General features: G+C 53.6%; 5 protein-coding genes across 5 annotated transcripts; 3 read left to right on the top strand and 2 right to left on the bottom strand.

Moving 5' to 3' along the window:
• Positions 1-1,273: 1,273 nt before the first annotated feature.
• J4E83_005580 (uncharacterized protein) lies at positions 1,274-5,907 on the top strand (the record flags this gene model as incomplete). The annotated part of the gene is made up of 4 exons (XM_049332499.1): positions 1,274-1,885; positions 1,949-2,960; positions 3,012-5,754; positions 5,805-5,907. 4 exons carry the CDS (start codon positions 1,274-1,276, stop codon positions 5,905-5,907), a joined length of 4,470 nt encoding a protein of 1,489 aa, XP_049188307.1.
• A 1,051-nt stretch (positions 5,908-6,958) lies between these two features.
• J4E83_005579 (uncharacterized protein) lies at positions 6,959-7,388 on the top strand (the record flags this gene model as incomplete). Its single annotated transcript, XM_049332498.1, has 3 exons — positions 6,959-7,016; positions 7,091-7,237; positions 7,300-7,388. 3 exons carry the CDS (start codon positions 6,959-6,961, stop codon positions 7,386-7,388), a joined length of 294 nt encoding a protein of 97 aa, XP_049188306.1.
• Positions 7,389-9,389: 2,001 nt separating this feature from the next.
• On the bottom strand, positions 9,390-11,128 carry J4E83_005578 (uncharacterized protein; the record flags this gene model as incomplete). Its single annotated transcript, XM_049332497.1, has 3 exons — positions 9,390-10,282; positions 10,329-10,734; positions 10,787-11,128. The coding sequence occupies 3 exons, from the start codon at positions 11,126-11,128 to the stop codon at positions 9,390-9,392; spliced, it is 1,641 nt and encodes a 546-aa protein (XP_049188305.1).
• Positions 11,129-12,115: 987 nt separating this feature from the next.
• On the top strand, positions 12,116-14,509 carry J4E83_005577 (uncharacterized protein; the record flags this gene model as incomplete). The annotated part of the gene is made up of 3 exons (XM_049332496.1): positions 12,116-13,859; positions 13,910-14,053; positions 14,112-14,509. 3 exons carry the CDS (start codon positions 12,116-12,118, stop codon positions 14,507-14,509), a joined length of 2,286 nt encoding a protein of 761 aa, XP_049188304.1.
• Positions 14,510-14,720: 211 nt separating this feature from the next.
• On the bottom strand, positions 14,721-16,202 carry J4E83_005576 (uncharacterized protein; the record flags this gene model as incomplete). The annotated part of the gene is made up of 8 exons (XM_049332495.1): positions 14,721-15,109; positions 15,160-15,227; positions 15,283-15,363; positions 15,412-15,534; positions 15,589-15,779; positions 15,833-15,949; positions 16,004-16,138; positions 16,188-16,202. 8 exons carry the CDS (start codon positions 16,200-16,202, stop codon positions 14,721-14,723), a joined length of 1,119 nt encoding a protein of 372 aa, XP_049188303.1.
• Positions 16,203-16,781: the final 579 nt, after the last annotated feature.

Raw genomic sequence — 16,781 nt, 5'->3', positions numbered from 1 at the left:
ACCTGAGGTTCGCACATGACAATGGAGTTAAGGCGGAGATGCCTTTCACGTGAATGGTCGCCTCCGCGAGACACGCCGTCATCGTGCATAGATGCGCAGCAAGACGTCAGTGGGTTTACATTTTTCTTCGATCTGCGCAGGAGGGGAGATGCATCTCGACATTGTATGGCTGACAGAACTTAGGCAGTATCGTGGGACTAGGACCGCCTTGTCTGCTGTTGCTTTGTTATAGCCACATCTGTGCTTCGCTGTGCAACGGGGTGTATCCTGAGAGACACAGGGCTGAACTATAATAGTCAAGTTAAGTCACCATCTACCTGGTTGTATGCTGCGAGTGAGAACAGGGCGTTTGGTACGCGGTAGACATATGGGTCTGCGCAACGGTGGTGTTTGCTAGAAGATGTATCTCAGCTCGCTGCTGCCGCCTGGCCCAGCGCAAGGCACCCCACGTACTAGAGCCTTGTCTCCATCCTCCGGCAACGATAGTCACGTCCTGCTAGGAGGAGTCACGACGAGGCCATTGGGGCGCAGTGCAGCATTGTGTGTCATGTCCTGCTTACTGCGTATGTGATGACGATATCAACGACCTGGAATTGGTGAGGCAGCGTGGGAGCCCCTCGCGCTTGCCTCACGTATCCGAGGAAGGCACAATCCGCACCATGGTTTATGAGCGCGCACCAATGAATTCATCGTGAAATGACTGTCCCGTGACCCTGAGCAAGCAGTCACCAAGCAAGCAAGCGGCAATTTGTCCGTGTGAATTCGAGGTGTTGGGACTGCCTTCAAGGGCTCGGCTAGGACAAGATCCTTGTTGCGGCTTAGTGTGGCACTCAAACAATTTTCGAAAGAGCCCAACCGCCATCCCTCCACCCACCCGTCTCTCCACTGCGAGAACACTCATCACGACACACGCAGCGGACTCAGTGATCTTCACACGAGCCGCCCCGTCGATTTCACGAATTTATTCGGCGAAATCCCCCTCCCGGACACGGAAACCTGTTCAGAGACCTCTTCATTGAAGCGCTCGGACAGCCCTCAACACCCTTCTCAAAGGAGTTGACCTCTGACCTTCCCTTCCCCACGCGGACGACACTCTTTTCTGCACCCCCCGAGTCGCTGTCCCAGCAACTCATTAATTCCGCAGAGTTCGTCCCCTCGCTCGAATCTGGGATTCCAGCACCAACGTCATCGCCCTCAGCCAGGTAGCGATTGCGCAGCCCACCGACCGCCCTCCACACCCTCACCGCACCTCACCTCACCCACCACCGAGTCCATGAGTAATCCCGCCTCGACTTCGCAAACCCCGCCGATCGCCGCTTCCTCGTCTGCGACCGCGAACAGCTCCTCTACAGGATCGTCCGCCACCGTGGCCGCCGGTTCGGCTCAACCCACTGCCCGCAGCTCGTACGCCAACGCGACCAAACCCACGATCGTGTCTAGCGCAGCGCCGCCCGTGGCAGTGGGAGGACCGCAGAGCGCGCAGCATGGCAAGAGCTCCTCTGTCTCCCCGGTGAACGGCAACGGCGCCCTCAAGCCTGCCATTCCCGTCATGCCCACCATCGTCAGCGGTGGTCCCAACGGCAGCGCCCACGAGCGCAAGTCGTCTGTCCAGATCAAGCAGACCCCGCCGGTTGCGACTGCAGGCGGCCCGCCCTCTGGTATCAAGTTCGGGTCGCTTGCCGGCTCACCAGCGCCTGCCCACGCCTCGCCCGTAGTCCAGGGAAACCTGAACCCGGCGCAGGTGCAGAACCCGCGCGTTGCCTCCCCCGCTCATTCACCATCGCCCATTCCTACGCCTATTTCGGGAGGCCCCAAGCCCGACGGACTGCCCACTAGGCCAAACATTGTGTTCGGTGGCCAGGGCGGTGAAAGCACTGAGCCTAACGTGAGTTTGCGCCCTGCCCCCCATATAGTCCTCTCTCCGCTTCACATACTGACCCCACCACAGGCACGCCCTGCTATGCCCCCTCAACCAAACTCTCACACGATGCCCCAACACATGCGTCGCGAATCCTCCCAGTCTGCGCACAGCGACATGAGCAACGCAAACATGGGCCGCGGCGGCTCGTACTCCAACCGAGGCGGCCGTGGTGGATTCCCTCCTCAAGGTCAATACAACCCGCACATGGCCAACCATTCGCCACAGCCGTTCCGCCCGATGCCTCAGATGGGCCGCGGCCAGGCTGCGCCATTCCACCCTCCTGGCCCGCAGCGCTCTCCTTACACACAGAACCGTAGCCCTGCTATGACACCCGCTACTATGCATCAGCAGCAGCACCTCGCTAATCCTCAGAGCATGCCATACTACCCGCAACAGCAGTACCCTCAACAGGCAAGTACATCCTCCACTATTTCAGCAACTCCCTCAGTTTCTTCATCTCGCAGATCGGTTCTATCGACTGGATCGCGAGTTTCTCACAATTCTCCTATGTCCAGCTGTGTTTCTGTCGGGACCGAGAGGCCTTTCAACCAAGGTCGATCGGACTCGGCAAATGTCCCCACACAAATTGTTCCGCCACCAAATGTTTCAGTCTTTTCAAGTACAAATATCGAATCATTCCTAACACAAATTTCCCCACAGGCCATCTACGGAGGCATGCCCCAGCCCAACTTAGACCCGTACAACAACTTCTACCCACAGAGCTACGGACTGCAGCAGTCTATCCACTACCCAGGTGTCCCCGCCAGCCCAGGCCGTGGATTCCCTCCTCAGATGCAACCGTCTCCCTACGGTGTCGCCCCCTACGGTCATCAGCCACAGGCTCAGAGCATGTCGCGCACTCCTTCCAACATGTCGGAGCGCCCGTCATCCGCTGTTCCTCAGCCTTCCACACCTGCGATGACCAACGTCAACCATATCTCGCACACGCATACTCCTAGCATGACGGCGGCAAGCCCCGCACCTAGCTCCACCTTCGAGCGTCCGAAGAGGCAAAGCAAGGCCATCCAGATCAAGACTGGTAAGTCCTCATCTCTACATGCGATGATCTGACAATACTAACAGCGTATAGTTGATGGTGAAGTTGTCGACTTCAAGCCCAAGGGCGCCTCACCTGCCCCGCCTGCTGTAGCATCCGCTGCACCTGCTGCCCCTCGTTCTCCCGCTATTGCCGCCACTCCCACTCCTCCGCGCGCACCGAGCGCCACTGACTCTACTCGTGCTGAAGATACCGCTTCCAAGAAGGCCGAGTTTGTCAAGCAGTTTCAGGAGAAGCTCCGCCTACAAGAAGAAGCCGAGAAGAAGGCCAAGGAAGCTACAGAGGAAGAGGCCAAGGCCGAAGCCAACGCAAAGCTTGCTGCTAAGGAAGAGGCCGACGCCAAAGCTGCTCTTGAAGCCAAGGAGAAGGAGGATGCCGAAGCTGCCAAGAAGGCCGAGACTGACGAGGCTGAGAAGAAGCGCCTCGAAGACGAAGAGATGGACCGCATGATTGCCGAGATGGAGGCAGAAGAGAAGAAGCGCGAAGAAGATGAGAAGCGCTACGCCGAGGAGAAGGCAAAGAAGGCCGAGGCTGAGAAGGCCAACGCTGCCGAGAAGGTCAAGCAGGAGGAGGAGCGTCTGCGCAAGCTAGAGCGCGAAGCTGAAGAGGCTGAAGCCGCTCGCGCAGCAGAGACTCCTGAGCAGAAGGCCGAACGCGAGGCTAAGGACAAGGCTCTCTTCGCAAGCCTGAAGAAGAACACCATGTTCGGTCCCGGTGCCTCTCAGACTGAGGAAGAGGCGGCTCCCGCTGAGTCCGCAGCTCCTGTTGCCGCACCTGCACCCTCCAAGACCCCCACTGGCTCCAAGCCCAAGCCAGCTGCTCTCAAGCTCGAGACCAACAAGTCTGTCGAGCCCGCACAGCCGACTGCTGGTATGCAGGCACTCAAGACTGCACGTTTCCTCGAAGTTCGTGCTGAGGTTATGTATCCTCAAGGCGTAGCCAGTCCCAACCCAGCTCTTAACAACAGCAACCGGAGCAAGGGCCGCCAGTACGACAAGGACTTCCTCTTGCAATTCCAGGATGTCTTCAAGGAGAAGCCATCTGTTGACTGGGACATGAAGCTCAAGGAGACAGTTGGTGACGAGCCCCAATCTGCTCGCGGTCCTCCATCTGCTCGTCCCGGTTCTATGCATCTGGGCGCCGGTGGACGTCAAGGCTCTCGCCCTGGCGGTGGCGGTGGAATGGGTACATTTGGGCAAGGCGGTGGATTCCAGCCAGGAGGCCGCACACTCCCGCCAGGTACGACATCCGAACAGCGTTTCCAGCAAGCCCAAGGCGGACGCGGTGGCTCTATGACGAACCCTCTTGCTCATGTCGTTCTAGGTGGAGGTCGTGGTGGATTTCCTATGGGCGGGCAGTCGATGTCAGGACGTCAAAGCTCCTACCAGAGCGCCGACCGCAATCAACCCAATTCTCCTCGCGTTGGCAGCTCACGCGGTAGGGGCGGCCAAAACAGCCACAAGGGTGGCCGCGGCGGCCATGCTCAAGATGCCAAGCAAATGCCATTGACCGCCGGTCAGGAAGTCAAGGCACTCCAACGCTCGCAGACTGGTTGGGTGCCTACGTCGCTCACTCAGCCCGCTGCTGTCCAGGCCCAGATGAGCGCAGGCCACTTGGCTCCCGATATGGTACAGCGTAAGGTCAAGGCCGCTCTCAACAAGATGACACCCGACAAGTTCGACAAGATTTCCGATCAAATCCTTGAGATCGCTGGACAGTCAAAGGATGAGACTGATGGACGCACTCTTCGCCAGGTCATTCAGCTCACCTTTGAGAAGGCTTGTGACGAGTCTCATTGGTCGTCCATGTACGCCAAGTTCTGTAGCCGCATGTTGCAGACCATGAGCACCGAGATCAAGGATGAGAATGTCCGCGACAAGCACGGTGCGCCAGTTGTCGGTGGTGCTCTCTTCCGTAAGTACCTCCTCAACCGCTGTCAAGAGGAGTTCGAGCGTGGTTGGGAAGTCAACCTGCCCGAGGCGCCTGAAGGCGAAAAGGAGGCGAAGCTTCTGTCAGACGAGTACTACGTTGCCGCTGCAGCCAAGCGTAAGGGTCTCGGTCTGATCCAGTTCATCGGAGAGCTATACAAGCTGGGCATGTTGACTCTGCGCATCATGCACGAGTGTGTGCTTAAGCTTCTCGACTTTGAGGGTCTCCCCGATGAGGCCGCTATTGAGAGCTTGGTCAAGCTGCTACGCACTGTGGGTGCCACGATGGAGTCCGCCGAAGCCGGCCCCAAGATGATCAACATGTACTTCGAGCGCATCGAGAAGGTCATGAACATGGAGGGTCTTCCTTCGCGTATGCACTTCATGTTGCTTGACACCGTCGACATGCGCAAGTCCGGCTGGAAGTCCAAGGACATCCTCAAGGGTCCCAAGACCATCGCCGAGATTCATCAAGAAGCCATGGCAGCCCAACAGGCCGCCGAGATGGAGCGCACACGTTCAAACCAACGCGGTGGTGGTGGCCGTCTTCCCATGGGTCGCGGCGACGCTCGCTCGTTCTCAGGTGGTGGCATGCAGCCTCCTCCAGACACTGGCAGCCGTGTCCAAATGGACGATCTCCGCAAGCTGTCCAAGGGTGCTTCTGGACGCAACCTCAACAACGCTGGATCTCTCGGCCCGTCCATGCTTGGTAACCGCGCCGGTAGCCGCCGTGGTATGGGTATCGGTCCCGGCATGGGTAGTCGTGAAGACTCCAACGTCTCTTCGCGCAATGGCACACCACCAGTGCAGAAGGAGAAGGAGGCCACTGCTCATGCAAACGCTTTCAGGTAAGATCCGTGCTGTTTTTACTCGAGATCTTTACTAACATATGTCACAGTGCACTTGCTGCTCTTAGCAACGAAGACGCCGGCGAGGCTGGCTCTACATCCAACGCTGCTGATGAGTCTGCTGCCGACGCGGAGGCCAAGCCTTCCGAGTGATTACCTTTCCTTTCGAGCGCGTGACGGTTATACCCATAGACCACACCGCACGCGGTAATCTAATCGCCTGTTTCGTTGCATAGAAGGGGGCATCAGCGCGCGCATTGTTCTGCATTTCGCGGGGTTTCATTACTGCGACTTTCAAGAGCGATGGATTCCAAAAGTTTCCTTGTTGTCTGACGGCCGGTCTCACGAAATGGGTTTGGGTGTTCAAACCATTGGTTGGTACAAGCCTCGATGACTCTTTTTATGCGCATGCTTCATGACGGCGTTCCGGATCTGAAGATGGGGATGGTCTACACCACACGCTTTTCACGAGCGCTCTGGGTGGGCATTTTGGCCAAGTTTTCCTCAGTCCTCCATCTTTTCTTTGCGCTGCGATTTCCTTGGGGTAGGGAGGACCAAGAGGTAGAAGGAGTACCGCGTCTTCCTGTGGAGGTCTCTCCAATCCCGCTCCCCCTTTATGCGCATGTTATCCTCCTTTCCTTCTTTTTGCCTCTTACAGAGAGTGGTGGCTTGGTGATGCGGTGTCCGCCGACGATAGCAAACTTGCTTAGGCATGCACTTGCGAAAAAGATCCTGCGTACACGAGAGCAAGATCTACGAGGAGATGACTCTTTGTGCAATAGCTTGATCTAGTTCGAATAAACTGGTAAAAAATTATGACTCTGCTTCTGTCTGTGATACTGTCTGTGATGCGCCTGGGCCAAGGGAAGTCTGCGTCCGGCCCTGGAACCGTTGAACGCACGTTCCCCTCCAATGATGTGATGTGATGTAAACGTCGATCCTACTGCGGGACGTTTGCATACGGCAGGAGCGTTGCGCGTCTTTGCGCAACTTCCAGGTGAGGGGCAGCGCGCAGGGATGCAGGTGAGAATAGTGCAGCTGGCTACGTCATAAGGACAGAGTGGTCAACCACATATCAGAACACCAGGCTGGCCGAAGTAAGCACATTACACCCCACTCTCGACACTTCCTATACCGAAACTTCAGACATCAGGCTCTATATCCCAACCCGAATCACAGCACGAGTCTACCACACAAAGCAATCATGTCCGACCAGAACAACCAACAAAAGGGCTTCTTCGGCACCGCTGCCAGCGGTCTCGGTACGTTCCATCTACCTTTTCGCTCTCCAAGCATCACGATCACGAACACATGAGAGTCATTGCTAACAGTACAGGAAACACTCTAGGCGCCGCAACAAACACCGTCGGCAAGGGCGTCCAAGGCGTCACTGACGCTACCGGCAATGTTGTCGCAGCTGGCGGTAAGGGACTCGGTGATGCTGTTACGGGTATTACGCAGGGTGCTGGTGATACTACTAAAGGTGCGTAATGGTGCAACGGATGAAAGAAGGGTGATAAAGCTGGTGCTAACGTGTTGGGATAGCGGCGGGCAACTTCGTTGGCGATACCACCAAGGCTGGTGGCAGGAGCGTGGGTATGGAGCAGAAGGACAATCAGACTGGTGGACAGTAGAGTGGTGGGAATGTTTCTCTGCGATGGCGGGAGTAAGCTTATTGATGAGCAAGGCGGCCAATAATTACCCTTGAGGTCGGCGTAATGCCAATGAATAAGAATAGACGTTACCCATGAAGGCTTTGTCGATACGGGACAGTGTGCGCAAGTGTATGCAGGCCGTCTAGATGTACCAGCGCCATAAAACTAACTAGTCGCATTAGCTCGAGCGCTTAGTGCGTCGAGGGGTATAAATACAGTCTATGCATCTTCTCATGTTACCTTTCTATCATCCATTATCTCCCATTTGCATTCTCCAAAACTGATCGCTAACCGCGGTATGAGTGGGCGTCGAGACCAAACTTAAAACAAGACCCTCACGTTTCATGGAGTTCTCGCCTGCATCAAAAATCTACGGCTGCGCGTCGATGATGTGCTCTGCCGACTACATTTTTGTTGAGCGATTCGAAAAACTCTTGGACAGAGGTTTGTCGTGTCCTGCGATCAAAACCCCCAATCAAGCACCCTATGTGGAATGCCTTGGTTGCTGATTGTGCATGGTGCGCGGCAGAATCTGAACAAAAATTGTCGAACGGTCTCATATGACTTCGCGAGACCACTGGCAGTTCGATGCATCAGTATACACAGACCTTGGATTCGTACCAAAAAGAGATAAGAAAAACACATGAGGCGCGCGTACTGTTCCGACGGCTTCGCATCGCGACCTGAACCCGTGCGCTGGCGGTATAAATACCTCTTTCTCTTCTCCTCACTCTTACTTCCAACATCCACAGCCTTTTGACTCTTTCCAAAATGACGTAAAGGCGCACCATGGAGTCCTGTCTCCTCCGCCTCTCCAAAACACCATGTGGCTGTGATTATGTGTTCGCCTGTCGCCTTCTCTCCCAGAACGGTGTACCTACATCGGCCATGGAACTTCGAGTCTTCCAAAATTCATCCTGCATCGTTCCATGAAAGAGTTGAGTTTCTCGTCCCACGGGATTAGAAAGGCTGCCTGTACCCGCTGTGTGCTCAAGCGTTCTTCCACATTGAGTCACCGCCACATTCTCCAAAATCCGGTTCGCTGGATCGATGCGCGCTGAGGGCTCTTTTACCGCTGTTATCGTTCCAAAACACTGCGATATCCACGGGATGTGCTCTTCTCCTTCGGCTAAAAATACACGACAACTGCCAGCTCATATTGTTTTCGCGAGTCTCAATACTAGAGAACCCTATGCAATGGCCCTGGCTCACGGAGCTGTCTGTATATAAAGCATCTTTTCTCCAATTGTTCTCTTCCGTCTTCCACATCTTCAGAAGTGTATACACCAAAAAAAGGAGGGAGAGGAGAGCATGGCTGCGGTCTCTCGCGCCTTCTCAAATCCGCCGCGAACAAGGTCATGTGCGTGTCCTGCTCTTTTGAAACTGGCCATCGATTACTACATGTGTCTCAAAGTGATTGAGATACGTTTTCATGACGCTGCCGAGCACCTTTCCTCCAAAACTTACCCTACTGCAGACATGTGCGGAGATTTCAACACCAGAAGCACATGTCGAGAAAGAATGTAGGGGTCACAAATATAATGATGTCTTATCTAAAGCATTTTATTCACGTCTTATGAGACAGTCATCGTGACTGCTGGTAGGTGCACAATTTGGCTTTGCTGGCGATCTTCCAAAACGCAATATCGGCAGGTCATGTCGCCTATTGGATCTAGCGGCAAGAACACCAGTGCCATTCCACCTTTTGGGTATAAAGCTGCGTCTTTGAACTGTTACTGAATTTCAAAAGTACGACGTTCCAAACAAAACACCAAAAGACACGGGCAAAAACGCTATGAGTTTGGCTCTTTCCTCGCTTCCTCAAAACAAATCAGTCCCAAAGACCATATATGGGTCGCGCCATTTGACTTGCCGTAATACGGGCCAAAGAGTAATGCTATAGCGATAATCGCAAAAGATTGGGCCGCGATGACAATGTTCACTACCAGGATGCTCACGAACGTGGGATCGAAGAATCGTTCAGCCTCCTACGAGTGTAGAATGGCACCCTCGTCTGCCAACAAAACGTGCATGCATGCTTCCTCTCGAAGGGTTTGACCGCGCGCGACCGGTCAAAACAGATCCGCGTAGGCGACCTTGAAGCATAGAATTAGTGTGAGATTGCCGTGCAGGCACAACAATATCCCGAAAGTGGAGCAGGTCGTCTTGCTGCCAAAGCATTGATCCGTAGCTAATCAGCAAGATCTTAAGCCGCGATATCCACTTTCCGGAAGCATGTCGTTGGAACATAGCGGCCAACTGAGACAGCCAGGAAGTGCTTTGGAGATATGAACTTCCCACAGCTTCCAAGTCGACGATGATGTAGAGCTGAGGGAAGCTAGCGATCGTACGCGCTAGCAGGTCGAACCATTGCTCGACGGAGTCGGCTGCACGGAATTGCGCACAGCTCAGGGCAAGTGAGCGTTCCGTCTGCTGTGAAATATTGAGCTGTATTGCCTGGCATATCAGCCCTTTGATAACGTCTACTGTCGATGCAGCAGATGCACCATGCGCCGGTACTGACTTCAGGGCCCAGAGTATGGGGACGGTCCGATTACGCAGGTCGTGTATGACGTCAACAGCAAACCCCTGGACTTGGAATCGAGTGCTGTATTCGCCTTTCACCATAATCATAGCCGGTGATGATGCAGACTCCCAAGCGGCAAACTTCGGATTTGACCAGAATTGCGACCCCGTCTCTTCTTTCAACCGACGCCCTCTGGTGCGGGCTCTCATGAAAGCGCGGTATTGCAGGGCTTTCAGCGGATCTAGCGCGTTCGCACCAGAGAGGAAATCCATGATCTGGTTCAGCTGGAGATCCGTCAGGCGGTGGTTGGTGTCCAGATTCGCACTCGTTTGAATCGACTGGTACGCTGCGCATTGTTAGAAAAAGCATTGTTGACTGCAAGAGTAGCCTACAGATGAGCAGCCCTCGCACTTCTTGTAGGGTCTCTTCCGAGCTTTTCAGCCTCTTGCCCAATTCCTGGATTTCTAGATGCATGTCGCGCTGCTCCGCCTGTGCGCCTGCGTTCGCCAATACTTCAATGGATCTTGTGCATTCTTCGACTTCTTGGACCAGGTCGTTGTAGTAGAGCTCGGCGGGTCGACTCAGGGCTTCCCACGCATGGCGCAGTTTGCCTTGCTGATACCAACGCTCCGCCCGAAGGAAGAACCGGATGATTTTACTATATATGTCGGATACCGCCTGGCGCATGCGATCGGTAGGGTAGAGTATATTTGCGGATTCTATGCGCGGTAATACGTCCGCGATCTGGCTCAGGCCTTTCGCAAGGACTCGGAGTTGTTTCCCGTGGTTTTCCACTAACTGACGCGGACTGTTAGCCTGTGATCCATAGATATCGAAGAGCAGTACGTACGACAAAGAGAAACTTCATTGCTCCCCATGCCAGACTGACGTACTCAGGGTGATGCTGGACGAGGACGTCAAAGATCTGGCCATAATGGCAGATGCGCAACGATAGCTTTGATAACCACTTAGCGACCTTTTTGTCCTCATGTTGTCGCCCGTACTTGGATCGAGCTTCGTTGAGAATGCCTTCCAAGTCGTTGAGACTTTGAAGTTGCTGAACTCTGTCGAATTTGGCGCAGGTGCGGGGATCCAGCTGAAAGACGGCAAGCGCCTCCTTGAAGGCATCCTCGGCTGAGCTCGCAGGGGAGCTGGCCTGCGCATTCAAGTACCACCGACTTTGCGACTGCATTGAAGGTGATCAGTCTCAAATAACGCACAATAGGTTTCTGCTGATGGGAAGTCGCATTATAGAAGCTTGCGATAAGCAGAGGATCCGGCTGGGAGGCACCATGTGGTACCTGGCGGGATGGAGGCAACCATCTCGCTGGGGCGCAGTCATTCGGCCCCCAAATGAGGTATCGGTTGCATGCTCTGAGGCTGAGCGACAAGGCTTTGCCATATAAGCGCGCACCTGGGTGCGAACATCATCTTCAGATTCACTGCGTCGCGCAATTCATCACAGCCAAACAACAATGGATCGACAAGCGCCAGCAACACTACAGTCAGCATCTTCTCGTAGCATCATCGTCGAGTCACCCAGAAATGCGACTCATCGCGAGCCTCGGGACCCCAAGGACCGGCGAAAAGTGCGAATGGAAGAGCAATGGGATGCGGAATCTTTAGATGCTCTGAGAGGTTATGCTCCTCTTTCGCGGGATGCGACAACCGCGAGAGTGTTAGATTGGCAACATTTGAAGCACGAAAGCGAGCAGGATATTCCGAGGCGTTCTGACACCACAGATACCTCGGATATCACCGAATCTGACCACGCAGTTGCTGGACGGAATCTTCCTGTAAGCGTTTTGAGTTCGCATGGTGGAATGAGGCATACTTACATTTATAGAGCCGCGTTCGCTTCCATCATCGTGACGGTCCAGATGCAGCATACGAAGATCATACTCGAGACGCACTGCAGCACATGTCCTCCGATTCAAAGGGTGCTCACTACGTGGACGTTTCCCCGCCATCCTCGGCATCATCTCGTTCACTTTCACCAGTACGGCACCGTAGCCGTCGGTCCCATATAGTAGAACGTTCGGACCATTCTCAGCAGAATAGACGTCCTGCATATGTAGAACCTGACTACTCGGATGATGATCACACTGCGAATGCGTCGAAGCCAAGGCCAGAGAAACAATTAGCTGAGCAGCAGCAATCTGCTCCATCACGTGCAACGATGTCAGGAGTGGTCATGGCTCGTACAAAACAAGAGGATAGTACATTCAGAGAGGTGTTGGACGAATTGGAGGCTCTCAGGGTCGAAAACGAGCGTTTGCGACATGGAACCAGCGAAACATTCGTACCCTCTCAGCCTGCGGTGCTAGCGTATACCGGTAAAGTCTTTTACAAAGTTGGACAGACACTGTATTTGGATGAGCCGCGTTGGGAGCCCGCTGAAGGATCTGGCGTCGTGTTACTGGCTAACAATCCGATCCGGAAGATTGAGTACTATCTGGACCAACATCCCGAGATAGCCTTCGCCATCTACAAGGAATACAAACAGACCCCGCCTTCCGATCGCAGTAAGATTGAAACAAAAGATGGTGTATACCGCTCTCCTACACCCGCGCATGAATTTCTCTCGATCATAGCCGACGACATGCTGGACGCGGTGGAAGAGTTAGTCCAGCAGATACCTAAGTTTGGCGACTACTTCCCGTACTTCGACCCTGAAGGGCAAATCCTGGCACCGTATCTTTTCATGTACTACAGCGCACCGTTCATTCCCGAGATATTACCTGATCTTGATACCCCCAGTCAAAACCTAATCAGGCAATTGCAATCCGCAATCGAAAAAAGCTATGGGTACGAATACGACTCAGCGAAGCTCCAAGCGGAGAAAGGAAGAGTATCGCGTAAACACCTCAAATATCTCTTCCAACCCGGGGACGTTCTCGTCAGAAATGGCACGGGAGGTTACGTTCCTCAGGCATGTATTGCTACAGACTGGATTGAACGTCCAGAGACTACGCTTGAGGATTCCCAGTACGAGGAGTCCGATTATATACAAAGGAAGCGTATCCCAAGATATGGTCCCCTTGCCAATTCCGAATCGAGTCGCAAATTGACTACATATTCTTGGGAAGTTCCAATGTGGTATTGGCTATTCGATGGCGCCTTTGCAAAGCAAGAGTCTCGCATAGAGATTACCATGTCTCTAGGATATGAAGAGGAGACAGTTGCGATCAGAGATCTCAATGTCTACCCTCTGCGATATGCGAGCGAAGACATGAGATTACTGCTTGAGAAAAGAGGCAAAACATTCTGGTCTCTTCGAAACAGACATTTCGTGTCTTACATACGTTCGAAGGAGGACGAGCTCTACAACGTACGTGTACAATCACCAAAACTGCATGGAGCTTTGCATGAACTAACGAGGTATACAAAGATTGAGGAAAGATACATGGTCGACACAAAGGCGTACAAGATGCTGTTTCCACATTCAGACATTGCCAAACTACACTGCGAAGACGAACTTGGCATTGCAGCCATGGCACGCGACCAACCACCCGAAGACGGTGATGCGCTTTTGGTCATGCCAGCGAAGATCATGGCTCACAATCTGCAGGAGAAACACTGGAGAGAGCTTTTCGTCGATCGTATTACTGACGTAGTGTGGAACAAGCAAGCCTTCAAGGATCTCGTCGCTGAACCAGAGACCAAGGAACTAGTGCAAGCGCTTGTCATGAAGCAACTCAACGCGAAGAAGTCGACAGACTTTGTAGCTGGCAAAGGCAATGGACTAATCATGCTTTTGCATGGAGCACCTGGAACCGGCAAGACATTCACAGCTGAGGGGGTTGCCGAGTTTGCAGAGAAGCCGTTGCTCCGCGTAACTTGTGGTGACGTGGGAACAGACGCTGAAGTTGTTGATCGGCGACTCCGCGCTACATTCCAGCTAGGGAAAATGTGGGACTGTGGTGCGTTACCTCGCATGGATGCAACTACAGAAACGTGCTAACAAGCGCAGTCGTACTTCTAGATGAAGCAGATGTCTTCCTCGAGGAACGCGACATGAAGGACCTGAAGAGAAATGCTTTAGTATCCGTGTTCCTCCGTGCCCTCGAGTACTACGATGGCATCCTAATCCTGACTTCCAATCGCGTTGGCACTTGTACGCTACCCACGAGAACTCCCGGCTACGCTAGTCTCGCTAACCAACAAACCTACAGTTGACGAAGCCTTCAAGTCTCGCATTCAGCTAGCCCTGCACTACGACAACCTTGGCCTTGTTCAGCGCAAGAAGATTTGGCGCAACTTCATCGCGCGTATGAAAACGCTCGATGAATCTTCCGACGACGACCTGGAAGATATCCTCGACCACATCGACGATCTCAGCAAGGAGCCGATGAACGGACGAGAGATTCGTAACGCGATCACTATTGCGAGACAGTTGGCCCAGTTCAGAGAGCAGCCGTTCCAGTACTCACATCTCAAGCATGCTATCAACGTTGGCAATCGGTTTAGCAAGTACCTGAAGGATCTGAGAATGAACTACACGGATGATATGATCAAACAAGATAGCGGGATCAGGTTTTCCTACACAGCAGCACCGGCGGGAATTGAGTGAAGAATGAGTAGGGCTGTCTCGGTCGCGTACGATGCACTTCGTCGAGGGTGAAAAGAGAGAGTTCGTTACCGAAAGTGACATGACGTGACCTAGCTAGACCGGGAAATGTAATACATGCAACCCTTTTATCGCGGCGACTACTGCGATGGAAGCCTTTGAGATATCGCGCAAGAGTGTTGAGATACCTTCTCATCCGCTAGCCATGGCCCATTCACGAGCGGCTAATCTCCACATGCCGACTAACAACAATGCTGTCCTTGTTGTTATTAACAAACCGATCATTCTTCTCCAGAATCTCCTTCTGGCTCTCGCTGTCACTCGATACACTAACGCGTCCCGCATGAACCTTGATCGCCGGCATGTGCGTGTCCTGGTTGTCTGCGACCGTGCCGAGCTCGAGTTCGGTATCAAAAGGCTTGTAGCGGTGCGAACGGTCGGGATTGCTGACACCGTGGGGTGTGCCCGAGCGAGGCTGGTGGGAGCCGCTTGAACCGAGGTGTAGGAGGCGCTGGAAGAGTGGGCGGAGGGTTGCGATGTTGCCGACGAGCATGCCGAGGGCTGGTTCGGCGTAGCCCCAGATGAGGATGTTGGCGAGGCCATCTGGGAGCGATGTTAGTGTTGTGATGTGGTGCGGGTCTGGAGGTGCTTACAAAGATAGTCGTGGCTGCTTGTCAGGCCAACGGTGTACTTCAGACGGACCAGGCCGGAAATGGATGTGCTAGAGCGATGTTAGCGGTGTACAGTGATCAGTCAAGTTCATGGATTTGCCATACAAGATACCCAAGCTCAAGATGCCACCGACTGAGATCTTGGTGTTCCTGTTCATCTGAACGTTCCAGAGCAGAGCGATTGGCCTGGTCAACGTTAGTGCCTACTCGATAGCAGAATCTCGAGTAACTCACATGAGCGCAGTAGCCCAGTCGGTGAAGATGTTGACCGAAGTGCAGAAGAAGTAGACATTTTGCAGATACACTGGGGGCTGGCAGTAAGTCCCTTCGGCCATGAGATCAGCCCTCCAAGCAGCCCTGAGAAGTATACGGTTAGCATTACCACGTGATGCCGGATTGCTTTGTACTTACTCGACCGGCCAACACTGGAAAATGATGTACAGGATAGCTGCCAAATTGGTCGCAGCGCAGAGGCCCATGATGCCGTAGTTGATGTAGATGTAGACCATCCTCCTGCCAGCTATCCGGTTCAGCATGAAGGCGATGCTGAGCTTGACGAAGATGATGGATGTGCAGTAGAAGACCTCATAGAGGAAGAACCACTGAATGTTGTTAGCGACTGATCAATTCCGTGCTACACTGGATGATGACTCACGAAATATGCTGTCTCGACGTATTTCTGGTTGCCAGGCTTAGCAAAAGTACTGTCTTTGGCGCCGATGCCGTAATAGGAACCGATAGTGGTGACAATAGTCAGTGTCATGAGAGGCAACTGCGATGAGTGAGCTCAGTGTGTTCTCGACCACTGTGAAGGTTAGGTACATACGCATCCTACTGCCATAACCCAGTCCTCAAGAGCCCAGTTATGCTTGGTGATCCTAACATACGCCCGCATACCCATGGTGATGAAGGCAAGCAGCCCCGTCACAAGGACGGTCGCCGTGAGGTTGGGGCCTAGATCCTGCATCAAAGTCAGCGCCACTCGAGGCGTCCCATCTGGGTCAGCTTACCTCATGAAGTGTCATTCTGAATTGATATGTGAGTTATAGTTGCCGTTCAGTACGTATTCGTTGTGTTGAGCTACAGCTGGTGCTCTCGAACAACTTGCGGAGTTGAATGGGGCCAGAGTGGGGAGAAGTTTGACATTCTTGGGCAGTTGAAGTATACAAACAATGCTGCAGAGACCAAGGTTCCAAGAGAATGGATGGAACGCTTTGCATTCACAGCTGGTATAAGATCGCCAAAGAATTTCCCGCGACCCCTTCACCCGCATGGGTGTGCATTCGGTCGATCAGGACGCCGAGAAGACAACATGCAGAGTGGGTTCCGCTATCACGACATGTCTTACTGCCCCTGATGCTGCCATCACGATCTATCGTTTTCGGGTACCCGCATTCCTGTTAACGTCGTCACACCTCGGTATTCCGATGTGTGCGTCCTCGCTTCCGACATGTCAGATCCCCAGAGTTTGGGCAAACATTGCGTGGGCATGTGAGTATCTCTGGTCAAGCTTGTCGGATCGAAACCACGAGTCGCTAGACGAATGAGTACGCGCCGATAGCGATGTCGATACGATTCGGACCGGATTGAGGAAATTGGGGGTT

Source organism: Alternaria metachromatica (genome assembly GCF_023757995.1).
Source record: "Alternaria metachromatica strain BMP 0045 chromosome Unknown scaffold_11, whole genome shotgun sequence".
Lineage (NCBI taxonomy): Eukaryota > Fungi > Ascomycota > Dothideomycetes > Pleosporales > Pleosporaceae > Alternaria > Alternaria metachromatica.
The sequence above is the reverse complement of the archived record's forward strand: the minus strand, read 5'-3'. Positions and strand labels throughout refer to the sequence as shown.